General features: G+C 44.0%; 1 protein-coding gene across 4 annotated transcripts in view; it reads left to right on the forward strand.

Annotated features, from left to right (window-relative positions):
* Window positions 1-17097, forward strand: part of ORC3 (origin recognition complex subunit 3) — a 78600-nt gene that overhangs the window by 13073 nt on the left and 48430 nt on the right. For all 4 annotated transcript variants that reach the window (XM_073336635.2, XM_073336633.2, XM_073336634.2 and 1 more), the window contains exons 2-5: window positions 2050-2104; window positions 9653-9750; window positions 12347-12491; window positions 16957-17061. In XM_073336635.2, coding sequence (XP_073192736.1) covers window positions 2050-2104; window positions 9653-9750; window positions 12347-12491; window positions 16957-17061 — 403 coding nt within the window. The remainder of the gene's footprint in view (window positions 1-2049; window positions 2105-9652; window positions 9751-12346; window positions 12492-16956; window positions 17062-17097) is intronic.

Raw genomic sequence — 17097 nt, forward strand, 5'->3', positions numbered from 1 at the left:
ATCATCTTCTTCTTCGTCCCCAAAACCTGCTTCCGTATTGCCTCCATCTCCATTGAAGGAGTCAAACAACACGGCTGGGGTAGTGGTGGCTGAACCCCCTAAAATGGCATGCAGTTCATCATAGAAGCGGCATGTTTGGGGCTCTGACCCGGAGCAGCCGTTCGCCTCTCTGGTTTTCTGGTAGGCTTGCCTCAGCTCCTTCAGTTTCACGCGGCACTGCTTTGGGTCCCTGTTATGGCCTCTGTCCTTCATGCCCTGGGAGATTTTGACAAAGGTTTTGGCATTTCGAAAACTGGAACGGAGTTCTGATAGCACGGATTCCTCTCCCCAAACAGCGATCAGATCCCGTACCTCCCGTTCGGTCCATGCTGGAGCTCTTTTGCGATTCTGGGACTCCATCATGGTCACCTGTGCTGATGAGCTCTGCATGGTCACCTGCAGCTTGCCACGCTGGCCAAACAGGAAATGAGATTCAAAAGTTCGCGGTTCTTTTCCTGTCTACCTGGCCAGTGCATCTGAGTTGAGAGTGCTGTCCAGAGCGGTCACAATGGAGCACTCTGGGATAGCTCGCGGAGGCCAATACCGTTGAATTGTGTCCACAGTACCCCAAATTCGAGCCGGCAAGGCCGATTTAAGCGCTAATCCACTTGTCAGGAGTGGAGTAAGAAAATCGATTTTTAAGAGCCCTTTAAGTCGAAATAAAGGGCTTCATCGTGTGGACGGGTGCAGGTTTACATCGATTTAATGCTGCTAAATTTGACCTAAAAGTCCTAGAGTAGACCAGGGCATAATTTTTAAAAATTACATCTTGGATTTTGGAGCACAATTCTGCAGCAAGGGATAGAATCTGCTGCAAGTTCTATGACTGCAAATTTGTATGACACATAAATACACAAGGCCCTAAATATAAATACATATAATATTTTAGTCACTGTATATAATACTGATATATTGGTCTGCTCCTTCATCCTTCATTCACATGAGTAGTCTTAAACTCAATGGGATTGTTCACAGGAGTAAGATCTGCTGGATTGTGCCCACGTAAATATCATCATTCAAAGTCAAAACTGATAAATCTTTAAAATATTCTCCTAAAGCTAATAAAACTCTATAGTGACCAATCGGAGATTAGTAAATACTAATGGGAAATTTAGTATATCCACTGGCAGCGAACAGACAATTACTGTAAAAGACAGCGCAGAATGTTTTCCATTTGATTTCCATGCCAGGTGTTCTGTCTAGCTGTCTGTGATTTGTTTGCATTATTTTACTAATAGTGTTTTTATATTATTAGATTTGTAGTTACTGTCAAAGTATATACTTCAGTGAACAAAGTATGTCCCCTAAAATTGGAAGAATTCTTAGAGATATGTCATAGGTGTAAAATGTTTTGATAACTTAATAAAAAATATTCCAGTCTCTTTCATCTCAACAGTGCCACTGAAGAAAAATTAATCTTTAACCTTCATATTAGCAATTCACATTTGCCCATGGTTGTTGATTTCTGTCTGATTTCAATATCTGAATTTTGCATCATACTCTTCTTTCTATACAGTATAATTAATTTGCTGCTTAGTCTCAGTATCTTTGTTTGTTTTTAAAGTGTTAATTACAGTAGCTCTTCCTTCCATGAATCAATTGATTTGTTTTCATTTCTTCACTTTATCAATTACTGTTTAATCATATTTTTTGTCACAACACATTGGTTGGTAGATGGAGTTAAAAACCCATGGAAAGGTAGAAAACTCCAGCCCAAAGTTCAGAGATGATGCTTTGGGCTCTGGAAAGAACAAAGTAGGGGACACTACTTTCCATAGGTTTCCAGCTTGAAAGAAGAAGTGAAAGCACAGCAATGGAGAAATTAGTCCATCTGGAATCACAGAATCATAATGTCCTTAAAACATTGAAAGGCCAATTCAGAATTACCAAATGTTGTTTTATTGGAACATTGGGATATTTGTCTTTTTCTGCTTGTTTCCTGTACACCTCAAAAATTCTGATGAAATGGAAACTCACTCTGAAGTTCACATTTTGCTTGCTACCCTCTAGGGCTGCTTTGTGTTTAAACCAAGTTCCAAGAAGAGAAGGATATCTTCACAAACAGGTTAGTACATTTTGATATATATTGCTATGCTTTAGAAAGGACCACTTGATCCCATAAGCCTCAACTCTGATTTTATTCTGTAATGTCCACATATGGATTTCATTTACTCCCCAATGCCAACACAATATTGAAGAGCTGTCATCTCTTCAGCAGCAGCATCCCAGCTAGTTATTAACTGCTATGAAATTTCTTCATCTCCAGAGCTCTGCCTTCATTGCCTTCTTCATCTTTATAGAAATCTTTTTTCAGGAAAACTTTTTCTCCATACTGTCATAAACAGATATTTTGTCAAGCCAGTAAACAATAACTGCTAAATCAAAGGAGAACCACGATTGGTAGGCACTGAATACTCTTACCTAATCAGAAATGATGCATCATTCAGCATGCTGATCATATTTTACTTCGCTTGTCTGATTTTGGTGAGGAAGAGGTCAGGAAAAAGCCGTTTGTACCCCTAAGGTTCTTGTCCATTTGTTCTGCATTATTTATGCTTCCCATCCGTCAGCCCCCATGTAGTATTCACCATCAGAGAAGAACTAGACAGGACCGACTCCCCTTGGACGTATGAGTAGTGCTGCTCAGTTCCTGTTAAGAGCAACGCAAGGGACGTCCTGTCCTTACTCCCAGGTTGAGAATGCTGCCTTGGCAGCACTCCTAATCCCTGCTAGCCCCAGAGCTGTCAAAAGCAGTGATAATTTGAATGAAGAAGAGTGCGGGGGGGGAAGATGAGCCAGATTTTAAATCTCATTGGAAAACACTGCAGACTCCTTTATCACCAGAGGGATATACTGTAACACCTGCTTTAAAATTAATCCAAAATGATTTTCTTTCCCCAGGCCTGGCATGTCTGAAACCCCAGGAGCTTGAGATTAGGAGGTCTAGCCTAGGTTTTCTAACCATCAGTACAGAGCACTACTAGATAACTAAGACAGTGATTGGATTTTATCATGGGATAGACTTGGGACATCACAGTAGAATTTTTCTTTTACTGAAACCTTTGTTTGTGTTAACATTCTGCTAAATTAATCTTCCTAAAATTGATGTTGCTCCAATTTAGCAGCCAATATGTGTTATCACTATCTTTGGGAATAGTTCAGTGAAACTTAATACAAATGTTAACTAATTTTGCTATTGTAAACCAGTCAATGTTTAGAATAATCTTTTAAATATATTTTTGGGAGATTTAGCATGCTACTGGATTAAGTGAAATATCTAGTTAATTACTACAGTCCTAGAGGAGATGACATTCAACTGAGTAGGAGTCATCTATGTATTTTTATTTTTTTTACCTTGAGGAAAGGAAGAATCGGTGTGTCACCAGATATACAAATCAGCTCTCTATCTTTTAGCTGTTCGTCATGTGGATCTGGCCATTGTTAAAAATATTGGCTGGTCACTGCGTGCTTGCACACACACATCCCCTTCTTCCATCATCTACTCAGGACTAAATTTTTAATGGTGTTTAGGTACCTAAAGATGCAGGTATAGTACCTGGTGGAATTTTCAAAAGTGCCTATGCGTCTAATGCCCATTAGGGCTTAAAATTCTATGAAAATCTGATTGAAAATCCCGGTAGGTCCCAAGATGTATCTTTAGGCACCTAAATACCTGTAAGTCTGTCCCTCAGTCCAAGACACTGATTTTGTGTACCTTTCTTTCTGGCCATTCAGAAAATGGACTTCAGGTATGCATTTATAGGTGGAAGAGAAGGCCCTGCATATGCACAGACTTCTACTAAGGCCTAAGAAATAGGCAGTGCTCTCTTGTTTGTATGTCCAGCTTTTTGGCCCAGTACTGCAAGATGCTGAGTACTTTCAAATTCCATTAACTTCAGACAGAATTGCTGGTACACCACACCTCTCAGGACCAGATCTTTGTGCAGACTTGCACCTAGCATCTGCTGTCTAGAGGCTTGTGGAAAAAAAAAAAAAAATTTGGTATGATCACACATGGTAGTTTGGTCTTGCAGGTCTTTTCTTTTTTAATTAACTAAAAGCAACACAAAGGATCCTGGAGCCATTTAAATAGCTTTGTTAGTATAGGTCATTGGTCACCAACTGGTTGATTGTGATCGACTCGTCGATCGTAGAGGATCTCCCAGTCGATTGCGATCTCTGGCAGCAGTGCAGTGTGGCTCCCTGCTTACCCCGCCCCACGCTGCTCCTGGAAGCGGCCACTGCAGCCTCGGGGGTGGGGGTCAGGGGTCTCCCTCGTGTTGCTTCGGCCCGCAAGCCGGGAGAGCTGCGGGGCAGTGCTTGCAGAGAGGGGCAGCGCACAGAGCCACGTGTCCCCTGCTGTCCTCACACCAGGGGCACATTGACCCTTTCTGTGAGCAGTGTGGGGCCGGGGTAGGCAGGGAGCCTGCCTTAGCCTCAGTGCACCCACCGCCAACCAGGAGCCACTGGAGGTAAGCGCTGCCCAGTGGGACGCTGCACCCCAACCTCCATCCCTGAACCCCCTCCAGGAACCAGCACCTCATACCCCCTCCTGCACCCCAGCCCTGAGCCTCCTTCTGGAGTCAGCACCCCAAACCCCCTCCTGCACTGCAACACTCTGCCCCAGCCCAGAGCCCCCTCCTGCACCCAAATTCCCTCCCAGAGCCTGCACCCTTTACCCCCTCCTGCACCCCAACCTGCTGCTTCAGGCTCAACCCAGAGCCCCCTCTCACTCTGTGAACCCCTCAGCCCCAACCCCCTGCCCAAACCCAGTGAAAGTCAGTGAGGTTGGGGGAGAGCGAGCAATTTAGAGAGCGGAGGATGGAGTGAGCGGGGCAGGGCTTTGGGGAAGTGGCTGGGTAGATCCTGAGTTGCCCTTAAATTCAAAAAGTGATCTTGGGCGTAAAGAAGGTTGGAGACCACAGGTGTAGGTAAAGAATAAGATCTTTGATGGGGGTTCTGTTAATCACAAATAGTGATACGTTCCCAGGCACGTCAGCTGATTAATTTCTTACTTCTGAGGGAATTATGCACACAGTATTTTAAAATTATGCACATTTTATTTGTCAATAAACAAATGTGGCTCCAATATGGCAGTGGGGAGCACAGGCCACTGGCTGTATTGAGGTGAGAGATCACCCTGAAGCCGCCACTTCCCCGGTACAGAGACTCGGCAGTGAGGCTGCACCTGACTCTTGACACAGTGCAAGGGGTGGGCCTGCCCCAGAAATGCCCCAGGGCCCTGCCCCTCTGCGCCAGCTGTGGGTGGGCAGGCTCAACCCAGCAGGATCCAAGTGTGGAGGGGCTTAGTTTGGGGGAATCCAGGTGTCAGGTGAGAGGTTTCTGGGTGGGGCAATCTGGGTGTGAGCAGCTCAGTGGGAGATCTGGATGCACAGAGGCTCGTTGGTGGGTTCCAGGTGCAGGGGCAATGGGGTTCTGCAGGGGATCCAGATGAAGGTGGTTGGGGCTTGGGGGGGAGTAGGTCTGGTTGTGGGGGATCTGGGTGCTGGGGGAGAGGGTCCAAGTGCAGCTGGTTGGGGATCAGTGGGTTGGGGGCTCATCAGAGAGGTCCAGTTGAAGGGGGTAGGGCTTGTCAGGGTGAGGGTTCAATGGGTCTGCTTAATGGGGGAGCCCCAGCTGCTGCTGAAGGGACACTGCATGCCGGGATCCCACTTCCCCCCATGATTCCCCTATCTTCTCCATCCTCCTCCCCTCACTCCCACATTCCTTCCCCCTGACCTATTCCACCCCCTTTCTTCCCCACTGTCTTCCCCCCCCCCTTACTCAGCCCAACCACGGGCACTCACTGTTGCACAGAATGGAAAACAGGAAGGCTCCCAGAACACAGAAGGAGAGCATTACTGGCACTAGGATCCAGGAAGCTGCGTTCAGCTGCAGAGTCATTGGAGCCATGGAGAGACAGCTTCCTTCAGCTGGGCAGCTCTGCGATTGCAGAATGTGGGGGCAGGGACAAGTGGCATGTAAACCCCTTGTGGGGCCCCCCCCATGCCTCGCCACTGTTTGGAGGGGGGCAGTCCCCCCCAGAAAACTGCACCCATGGTCACCCCCCGCCTTCCTCTCCTTGCCCCCATGCTCTTCTCTTTGCTTCCCTGCTGTTTTCTGCAGGGAAACACAGGAAATCTGCGGGGTTGGGAGTGTGTATTTTCTGCGGGCATGCAGTCCTGCAGAATCCCCGCAGGAGTAATTTCTAGACACTAGACTGCAGCTGATTGTTCAGTACCTGATCATTAAAGGGAACTTGCAGTTCTGTTGTAACATTATTTTTGTTTTCATGTCTTTTGTCAAGGTTCCTTCCCCACTCTGAACTCTAGGGTACAGATGTGGGGACCTGCATGAAAGATCCCCTAAGCTTATTCTTACCAGCTTAGGTTAAAAGCTGCCACCACCAAAGTGTTACACAAAGAACAGGGGAAGTGCCCACTTGGAAATGTCTCCCCCCCACAATATCCCCCCAATCCCTACATTCCCTTTCCTGGGGAAGGCTTGATAAAAATCCTCACCAATTTGCATAGGTGAACACAGACCCAAACCCTTGGATCTTAAGAACAATGAAAAAAGCAATCAGATTCTTAAAAGAAGAATTTTAATTAAAGAAAAAGTAAAAGAATCACCTCTGTAAAATCAGGATGGTAAATACCTTACAGGGTAATCAGATTCAAAACATAGAGAATCCCTCTAGGCAAAACCTTAAGTTACAAAAAGACACAAAAACAGGAATATATATTCCATTCAGCACAACTTATTTTATCAGCCATTTAAACAAAACAGAATCTAACGCATATCTAACTAGATTGCTTACTAACTCTTTACAGGAGTTCTGACCTACATTCCTGCTCTGGTTCCAGCAAAAACATCACACAGGTAGAGAGGACCCTTTGTTCCTCCTTCCCCCCCTCCAGCTTTGAAAGTATCTTGTCTCCTCATTGGTCATTTTGGTCAGGTGCCAGCGGGGTTATCTTAGCTTCTTAACCCTTTACAGGTGAAAGGGTTTTTCCTCTGTCCAGGAGGGATATAAAGGTGGTTAGCCTTCCCTTTATATTTATGACATCTTTGCTACTTCAAAGAGAAAAGTTAATCATTGTATCCATCCTGCATTGCCCTGACAGTTAACTGAACTCTTTATCTAACCTTCAGCCATTGTATCCTTCCAGGTAGTGTTAGCTGTCCTCTAAGCCAGGGGTTCTTAACCTTTTTCTTTCTGAGGCCCCCCCCAACATGCTATAAAAACTCCACGGCCCATCTCTGCAACAACAACTGTTTTCTGCATATAAAAGCCAGGGCCAGCAATTGCATGGGGCCCTACGCCACAGGAGCCCACATGAAGCTAAGTGCCTCAGGCTTCTGCTTTAGCTCTGGGTGGTGTGGCTCAGGGTCCTGGGCTTCAGCTCTGCATGGCAGGGCTTATGCTTTCTGCCCTGGGCCCCAGTGAGTCTAACACTGGTCCTGCTTGGCAGAACCCTGAAACCTGCTTGTGGCCCCCCAAGGGAGCCCCAGACCCCTGGTTGAGAACCACTGCTCTAAGCTACAGCAAGTCATGCTGATTGAATTGCATTTGTGAGAGTTAAAGGTAGCTACAGGCTCTGCATGCACATTTTTAAAAGAGGAATCCTACATGAAGTAAGATTGTAGTTGTGGATTTTTTTTAATTGAAAAATTACTTTATTTTCAAATGCATTTTCCCATTTCTCCTTCCAGCTTTGCATCTACTTCTTGGCTGAAGGCAGGTTTAGGGGTTCTAAAGCAAAGCAGCACCTAAGAAGCTGAGTGCAGAATGTCTCAGCAGAGAGACATTAGGACACTGCTAACAAAAAGGGTCTGATATTTAAGAAGTGCTTATTAACTTTAACGTTCAGGCCCAGATAGTTTGTCCCTTAGCTTCTTCCCCATCTCCAACCTTTCCTCACCTCCATGTTGGCTCTTTATGGGACCAGAAATTTAGACCTGGTCTGCACTTAAAAGTTTTGCTAGTGTATGTCAGGAGTGTGAAAAAATCACATGCACCTCCAGCTGACGTAAGAATGTTGGCAAATGTAAACGCTGTGATACCACCACAAATGTGCTTTCTCTGGTGTAGTTTATTTCATTTGGGGAACTGGAATAAGATATAGTGGCAAAAGTTATTATTTGTATTATGCCATTCTGGGACCCCTGATCATGGACCAGGACCCCTTTGGGCTAGACCAGTGGTTCTCAAACTTTTGTACTGGTGACCCCTTCCACATAGCAAGCCTCTGCATGCGACCCCCCCCCCCCAATTAAAAAACACATTTTTGTATATTTAACACCATTATAAAAACTGGAGGCAAAGCGGGGCTTGGGGTGGAGGCTGACAGCTCACGACCCCCCATGTAATAACCTCGCACCGCAACCCCCTGAGGGGTCCCAACCCCCAGTTTGAGAACCTCTGGGCTAGACATTGTACAAACACTCAACAAAAAGATGGTCCCTGCCCAAGTTCCTTAGTGTCTTCTGGTATAAACTGCATCTCCACTGGGAGGTTGCTAATATTGCTATACTGGCAAAGCCTTCTAGTATAGACCTGATGTTACTGTGGAATAATGGAGGGGGACCAGAGACCCTATTGCAAGCACTGTGGAAGACCCCATGACTGGCTGGCTGAGTGGGCTGAGAGATGGAATGAAGCAAGTTGGACAGTTTGGGGAGGGGGATATTTGTAATAGGGGAGACAACTGCTAGTTTATCCAGCTGCAAGGTGGGGTGTGGATGGTTGCCAAGCAAGGTGGCCCAATGCAGTGGTTCTCAACCAGGGGTCCAAGGCTTGCTGAGGGGGCCGCAAGCAGGTTTCCAAGGGTACACCAAGCAGGGCCGGCATTAGACTTGCTGGGTCCCAGGGCAGAAAGCCGAAGCCCCATGGCCTGAGACTGAAGCTCAGGGCTCCAAGTCCTGCCACCCAGGGCTGAAGCCGAAACCTGAGTGACTTTTTAGCTTCACAGGGCCCCGTTTGGAATGGAGCCCTGGCCAATTGCCCTGCTTGCTACCCCCTAACTCTGGCCTGGGCTTTTATATGCAGAAAAACAGTTGTTGTGGCACAGGTGGGTTGTGGAATTTTTATAGCACGTTGGGAGAGGGGCTTCAGAAAGGATAAGGTTGAGAACCCCTGGCATAGTGGAAAGAGTATTGGACAAGGATTCAGGAGATCTGGATTCTAGTCCTGGCTCTGCCACTGGCCTACCGGCTGATTGTGGGCAAGTCACTTCTGTCACTGTTCCTGCATTTTAGAGATGATGATAATGATACTAACCTCCTTTGTAAATTGCTTTGAGATCTGTGGATGAAAAGTGCTATATAAGAGCTAGGTAGGTATGTATGTATTTATTCATTTATCTTTTTGTCTCAGTTTGGGACCAATGGTGCAAGTCAGCTCATTCACCAACTCCTCCTGGCAACAGCTTCTGCATACTTCCCTCTCTTGTTCTGCCTACCTGATAGATATATGCAGTTAGTAGATAAATAAAGGCTTGTTATGAATGAGGATAGATTTCCTTTTCAGCCATTGTATAGTTTTCTTATGAAAAAAAAGTTTTGTTTTTATAAACACCATTATGATTGCCTTTTATTTTTATTTTTCCAGCTGACTATTTTAGTGAAGCTAAAAATGATTCAGAGGACAGTGGTCTTCGATTTGCTACTTGTCAGTTGTTATGGAAGCAGATCAATTCCGAAACGGAGGTGGGTCCTGCTACTTAATACTAACTATAATTTTTACATTTTAAATCAATTCTGGTGTTTTGTTTTGTTCTTATTTTTCTGAGTGATTTCCTTTACCTGCTGACAAGATGAATGGTCTGGCAGGAAGAGAGCCAGAAATGTGAAGTGCGACTGAAACCTTCATAAGAAACATATAAAAAACACCACTGGTACACTGTTTCTAACCATGACACACATACCAATTCTGATGCATAAGCTTCCCTGCCTTACCTTACCAATGGTCCTCTTTGCTGTATCCTGGTGTATTGCCACGTCTGATTCTAATCCAGTTGTGTGTTTTTTCTAAGCCACAGTGAAGTTTAGGCTGCTATAAACCTCAGTTTTGTGGGGTATAGGGTATCTCAAGATCCATGGTGGATTAGGCCACGTCTGCGCTACCCGCTGGATCGGTAGGTAGTGATCAATCTATTGGGGATCGATTTATCGCATCTAGTGTAGATGCGATAAATCGATCCCCGATCGCTCTGCCGTCGACTCTGGAACCCCTCCACAGTGAGAGGCAGAAGCGGAGTCAACGGGGGAGCGGCGGCCGTCAATTCCGCACTGCGAGGACGCCAAGTAAGTGATTCTAAGTCCATCTAAGAAACATCGACTTCAGCTATACTATTCTCATAGCTGAAGTTGCATATCTTAGATGGATTTCTTCTCTCCTCCCCCGCCCCCCCACCCACCAGTGTGGACCAGGCCTTAGAATACATGCTGGTGAATGGAAGACAGATATGTGCTAATATGACTGAGCGCTTAGTCTGATGAACTGGTATCAACAGTGTCTTTTGTATACCAGTGAGAAGTCCTATAATGATAACTACCTCAAACAAAGCAGACTGTTTTAGGAAAAATAAAATGTTTCCTCAACCTCTTGGTTACTTGAGGCCTTATGAAATTAAGTAACCTATAATTAGGAGCCCAAAACATTTTAATAAGTTTAACATTGCAAGATGGAGCAGATGAAGAGAGATTTTTATTATGATGGGTTTTTTTGCGGGAAAGCAATCCCAGAAGATATTCTGCCTACTAGTCTTCCCTCCTCACCTGTTTCTCCCCTCTTCCTCCCCCTGTTTAAAGAAGAACTTGCACCCTGTAGTGAACTTAATATATCTGACTGAAAACATAAAAGCAGTGATAGGTAGTGGGGTTTTATACTTTTCTGGCTGTGTTTTCCAAAGATATATGTTTAAATCAGGGCTTGCTCCCATGAAGCTCGTTATTATTAATATTCAGGTCGACTTCTGCAAATAGTTTTGGACACAAAAAGATGAGGGGGGAAATTTTTGAAAAAGTCGGACTGATTTGTTTTGATATTTTTTCTAAATGAACCATTTCAAGATTTCATTTTGAGATGATGTTTGAAAAGTTTCATTGAACCAGAATAAAAGCGTTTTCATTTCAGAGAGGAAACAATGAAAAATTTCAGGTTTTGGTTTGAAACAAAGCAAATTTGGGGGGTGGATTTTTTTGTTCGACCACTGAATCAAAAAATAAATTATTCACTCAACTCTAGTAAAAATCTAGGGTCTTGGTAGAACAGTTCAGTGCAACCATGTACTCAATGTGCAGTAGTGGTCAAAAAAGCAAATAAAGTGTTAAGATACCTAAGGCTCAGAGGAGGCAGCAGCAGCTGGCTGGTCACAGCGCCTAAAGCCAACCCCATAAGTGATTTTTGTTCTAAGAAGTATGTGATTAGGTTTTGGTTGGTAGAGATGAAACCATCTGTCCATTACATTTTCTGATATTCCTAAACAGGACTACAACTTCACTGTCTATTCCAGCAGAAGGAATATTTTAGGCTGGAAATAGAGAGCCACAAATAAACACATTTGATAATTGAAGGAAATAGAAAAATACTGCGAAAGTATATCTGTCTTTATTGATTTTTTTTAAATTATTTTTTCACGTTGATCCCAGTATGAAAATAATTTTTCAAGGATAAAAGGGAGTAGAGTTATGGTGACAAATAAGGCATGTGTTCGCTGAAGATATTGTTTCATCATCTAAGCCTAATACTTTTCTTAGCTGATTTTTTTTCCTGTTTAGATTTAAAGGAATTGAATGTTGACTCTCCTGTGTAACTGTAGAATTCACACAGAAAATACTTTCAGGTGTTCTGTAAGACAATAGGGATTTAGAGGAGTAGATATGGACGTCCTGCCAGAAAATAATTGCACTGTTTTGTACATCCAGAGGTCACTTGCTTTTTCGTAGCTAAATACATTTTTTTTCTCCTCTGTGCCTGAATCATTTTTAAGATTACTGTTCAACCTGTCATGCAGCAACATACTTAAACAAAGATGCAGTATTCCTGAATTTATTGAGATGCTTGATCAAAGCGTCAAGGGAAAACAGAAAGCAACACTTCTGTTTCTGCCACCTAATAAATTATACACTCTGGTCATAATTGGCAGAAAAACAGAATATTAATTTAGAATTGGACCCTGGATAATTTGCTTTGGGGCTTTTAACAACCAGTAAAGTGACAAGAGGGAAGCGGAAAAGGGGGGACTCCAGTGTCTCCCCGCCTGTGTATAATAAAAGCCATGTGTGTGTGTTTGTTTTCTAGAAAATACAAGAAGAACTGAATAAACAATTATTTGATAACTTAATAAGTTTTCTGAGACAATCTCACTCTGAATTCCAAACAAAGAAGACAGAATGGATGTGTCGGATGAAATCCAGTGAAATTCCTACTGCAGCTCTTGTCCTAGGTAACTTTTTTGCATTTTAAGACACTTTGTCTGTCAAACCTCTAAATTAGGTTAAAGATCAAAGGAAATTGAGTTGGAGCCTTCCAGCTATTGGAGCAAGCAGCTTGAACTTCAGAAACGTTAATAGACAAGATTCAGAGGAAAGCTGTGTCAGTTTTTCTTGTTTTTCCCATATGTATAAAGGCACAGTGTGAGAGCATCTCCACCATAGGTTTTGCCTTAGGCAATAGGAGGAAGTGGACATCAGAACATTTGGATTCTATTCCCATTTCTACCACCAACGTGCTGTGTGAGGTTTGTCTGATTATCTTGTTTTTTTTTTTATATGGCATCCATTACCATGGGATATGAGTGCCTCATGAATTTATTCTCCCAATCCTCCTTCTAGATAGGCAAATATTGTCCTTATTTTTTATTTACAGTTTTTATTTTTCCAAGTACAACAAATATACCAAAACACCAGATTCAGCATAATGCTCAAAGTAAGTAAAGAGGTTAGATTAAAGAGCGGGGATGGGAGGGGTAGCAACATAATCTATTTTAAAGAGCTATGTTAGGGGGCTTATTCCTTCACCCACTTACTTCCCTGGTCCTTCTCGCATGAACAGAGAGCAACAATACCCGAAGTCCAAAGGTGCAAACAATTCGATGTTTATTGGGGTGAACTTCCAGCAAGCATGATTCCAGTTTCCTTCCTTAGTATCCTCCTTCCCAGCTCTGACACCACAGAGCCTTACACCTGTGTCCCTGTTCCCATTCCTACCCTTAGCCAAACATGATTCCAACTTCCTTACTCCCATTCCCTGTTCCCATTTCCCCCTTTAGCAAAACATGATTCCAATTTTCTTACCCCCATTCCCTGTTCCCATCTCCCCCTTTAGCAAAACATGATTCCAATTTTCTTACCCCCATTCCCTGTTCCCATCTCACACACCCACATGCCCATGCCCGCCCCCACCCACACCCCCACCCCCACCCCAGTCACTTCCTCATTGACTACAGATTATATAGTAAAACTTGAGTTCTGCTTAGCTATACCTTAACCAATCATTTTCCTGAAATTTAACTAACCAATCCTAACATATTGTAACATGATTATGTAACCAATTATATCCCACCACCTCAATTAGTTTACACCCAGCAAAATTAATTATACAGCAGACAGGAACAATCACAGAACCAGACAGATTATACAGACAAACAATAGCAAAGTGGGAACTATAATGACAAAACAATACAGAAGTGAGGATTTCACATCCCAGCTATTGATAAGTGAGTTCTTGCCAGACAGGATGCTATCAAACTAAGTTTCCTTTTACATTTTCTAGGCACTTCCCTTTCTCTGGAGGTGATAGGAATACAATCCTGTCCTGATAGTGCCTAACAGCCCAATAGCACCTTATTTCAATGTGACTAGTTTGGAATGCGAGGATGTGACCGTTCGCTTCCCAGCTTATGGCTGCCTCTGCTGCTTAGCCAAAGGCCTGAGCCTAAGCACAGGGCAACAAACTGTCACAGTAAGAGAAGGCCCTTACACCAGCAGACAGTGATTTTGATTCTTTCTTTTATACCTCTATCACTAGCCAAGTGATAAGAATACACCTAAATTCTTAGAGTACAGGCCTTTGCAGACAGGCCTGAATATCTATATCCTAACAAGCTACAATAATCATAGACCTCTTAAAAAGTCAGCCCAAATTGCTTTGAATTTTTTGAATATTCTCCTTCTGCAGAATGTGAGTCGTCTGTCAGATGCAAAGTCAGCCATATCACTGAGTGACGCATCAGTGTTTGGTGGGGATTGACTTTTCCATTTTTTCAGGATTAATTTTTTTAGTTACCAGTGTTGATCATTGGGACCATGCCGCTTTGTTACCAGGTAATCTCCAGGTATCAGGAATACATCCATGGATGAAATTTAAGGGGGAGGGCTTCAACTTAGCATCCAATATTAAACTGGTCCTTTGACCCACCTCATAAGAGAAATAGATATTGGGGCACTCTCAAAACATAAAAGCTAATGCAATACCCAGGGAATTACATTACCAACAGCAGTCCATATTTATGAGACTCTGGCAGGCTGGACTAGGTCTGGAGGCCTTGCAGCCCTGTATTACCCTGTCCCAGAATAGAGCAGCGATAAGTCCTCAGGGCAGCCTAGTGTGGCTGTAGAAGAGCGGCTAGTCAGAGGGGCTGCTGGAGCGACCAATAAGGGGTTGGTCAGAAGAGCCAGATAAAAAGCAAGCAGCAGAGCAGCCTTCAGTTCCTGCTTGGAGCTCGAAGAGGGAGCAGCAGGTCCCTGGATAGCTCACTGCGGAGGCAGAACCGAGGCCAGAGAAGGTTGCCAAAGACTGGGTGCCTGTCTGGCTGGATAGAAGAGCAGAAGGACCATGAAAAGGTCAGTGCAGGCAGGCTGAGCCCGGGGGACGTAGACCAAAACCTGGCCAGACCAGGCGAGAGTACCGAGATAGGCCCTACTGGTTTACTTAAAGACTGAACCCAGGGAGAGCTGTGGCCCTGGCTAGGTGCCTGAAGAAGGCAATGTCTCTGGGAAGAAGCCTAAGAGTTATGGCCCCATATCAGAGCCGTGATAAGAACTTGGGACTGTATACCCTGGAAGGGGGGACAGCGTGTGCGTCTTAGCCAGAGGGCTGAGCTACCGAAGACCAGCCGAGAGAACCATGGGCTGAGGGAGTGGGGGTGCTCACGAGAGGAGGGTGCCACCCCATTGAAAGAACAAAAAACCAAAAGCAGGCTCACACCTAACCAAGAGAAAGGGGGCCATCCACGAGATTTGTGTACTCCCCCTCCATGAAAAGAACTGTGTTTGCAGGCACTATCTGCCAGAGAAATGGAGGCACACACGAGAGGCGGGTGCTGACCCTGTTACAGGCCTATTACCATTAATAATTGTAATAATTGAGCCTTCATGGGGGATCATTATATTTAAAAAAAAAAAAAAAGTGGGGGGTGTCTTTTGGTGAATAAGGCTTAGTCTAAAGTTGCTTTTTTAACATTAGATACAGTTGTATTTCTTGTCTCTCTTTTTGACAAATGAGGCACTGAGGAAAAAAAGATATTTGGGCAATGATTTTATTCACAGAAATTAATGGGAGTGTACCATTGACTTCAGTGGGGCCAGGATATTACCCTTAGGGTAGGTTTTTAAGGCCCGGCTTGACAAAGCCCTGGCTGGGATGATTTAGTTGGGGTTGGTCCTGCTTTGAGCAGGGGGTTGGACTACATGACCTCCTGAGATCTCTTCCAACCCTAATCTTCTATGAATCTATGTCTGCATGTCAACAAAACACCTTTGGTTGGCCTGTAGGGCTGTAAATTTGTAGTGTAGACTCTCGGGCTGGAGCCCGGGTTCTAGGACCTTCTGCCCCCTCAGGGTCCTCCTAAAATTAGGTCTATGCTATGGTTCTATATGTTTTTTACATTTGGTTTAGCTGAAACAGTTTTACAATTGGTTAGAAAATGTCCCCATTGTACACAAATCCAGGTAGTCTATGGCAGAGTTGGTAGTTGAACTCAGATCTTCCGAGTTCCAATCCTTCCTCCTTGGAAGTGGGGATAAAAGAAGCAGCTCCGTTTGTTTCCCCTTAAAAATCTAATGTGTACATTGCTAATCTTTAGACTCTTTGGAGGGTGTGGTGGGGAGAGAGATAATAAAACCTTCTTGAGTTCTGAGATCTTGTATAGTGGTAGTATAAGGGTATGTCTTCACTACCCACCAGTTCAGCAGGCAGCTATCGATTCAGCAGGGATCGATTTATCGCGTCTAGACTAGATGTGATAAATCGATCCCTGAGTGCTCTCCCGTCGACTCCTGTACTCTAGCGCCATGAGAGGTGCAGGCAGAGTTGTCGGGGGAGCAGCAGCAGTTGACTCACCGCGGTGAAGACACCACGGTAAGTCGATCTAAGTATGTTGACTTCAGCTACGTTATTCATTTAGCTGAAGTTGTGTAACTTAGATCGATTTGCCCTCTCCCCCCCCCCGTAGACCAGGGCAAAGATTCATTCATTGTCTTTCTCCATCCCTCCAAAATTCTAAATAACAAAAGAACTGGTTTTTCCTCATTCTTGCTATTGAGAGTATTCTTGACAGCTTGTTAAGTGGACTCCAGCGCAGAATTACATCAAGAGGGATCAAACAGCTGTTTTTAAAAAAAACAACTGAGAAATATTCAGATCTCAAGTGCCTGTTACCTTCCTTCCTCCTGGAAGGAGCTTGAGAGATATTTCTGTTGCTATCTCTAGACAGATAAAATAATCTGTGATACCATTGATTTTAATCAGCCATCACTAATATGAAATTCTGAATACAAATTTTCTTCATAACTTATAGGTGACCTGTCATTTTTTCACTATTCTCTTTCTTGTCTATTTGAGATATCTTCTCATTTAATGATTCTGATAATAAACGGGGATAATACAGTATTGATTTTTCTTCCTTCTAGGTGTAAATGTTACAGATCATGCAATGACATTTAAAAGTCTCTCAGAGGTTCTTCAGGATAACGTTACTCCTTATGTAGTCTCACTGCAAGCCAAAGAATGCCCAGGTATATACCGTAATAGCTTTAACAACCTCTTCAAAT

Source organism: Lepidochelys kempii, chromosome 3 (genome assembly GCF_965140285.1).
Source record: "Lepidochelys kempii isolate rLepKem1 chromosome 3, rLepKem1.hap1, whole genome shotgun sequence".
NCBI lineage: Eukaryota > Metazoa > Chordata > Testudines > Cheloniidae > Lepidochelys > Lepidochelys kempii.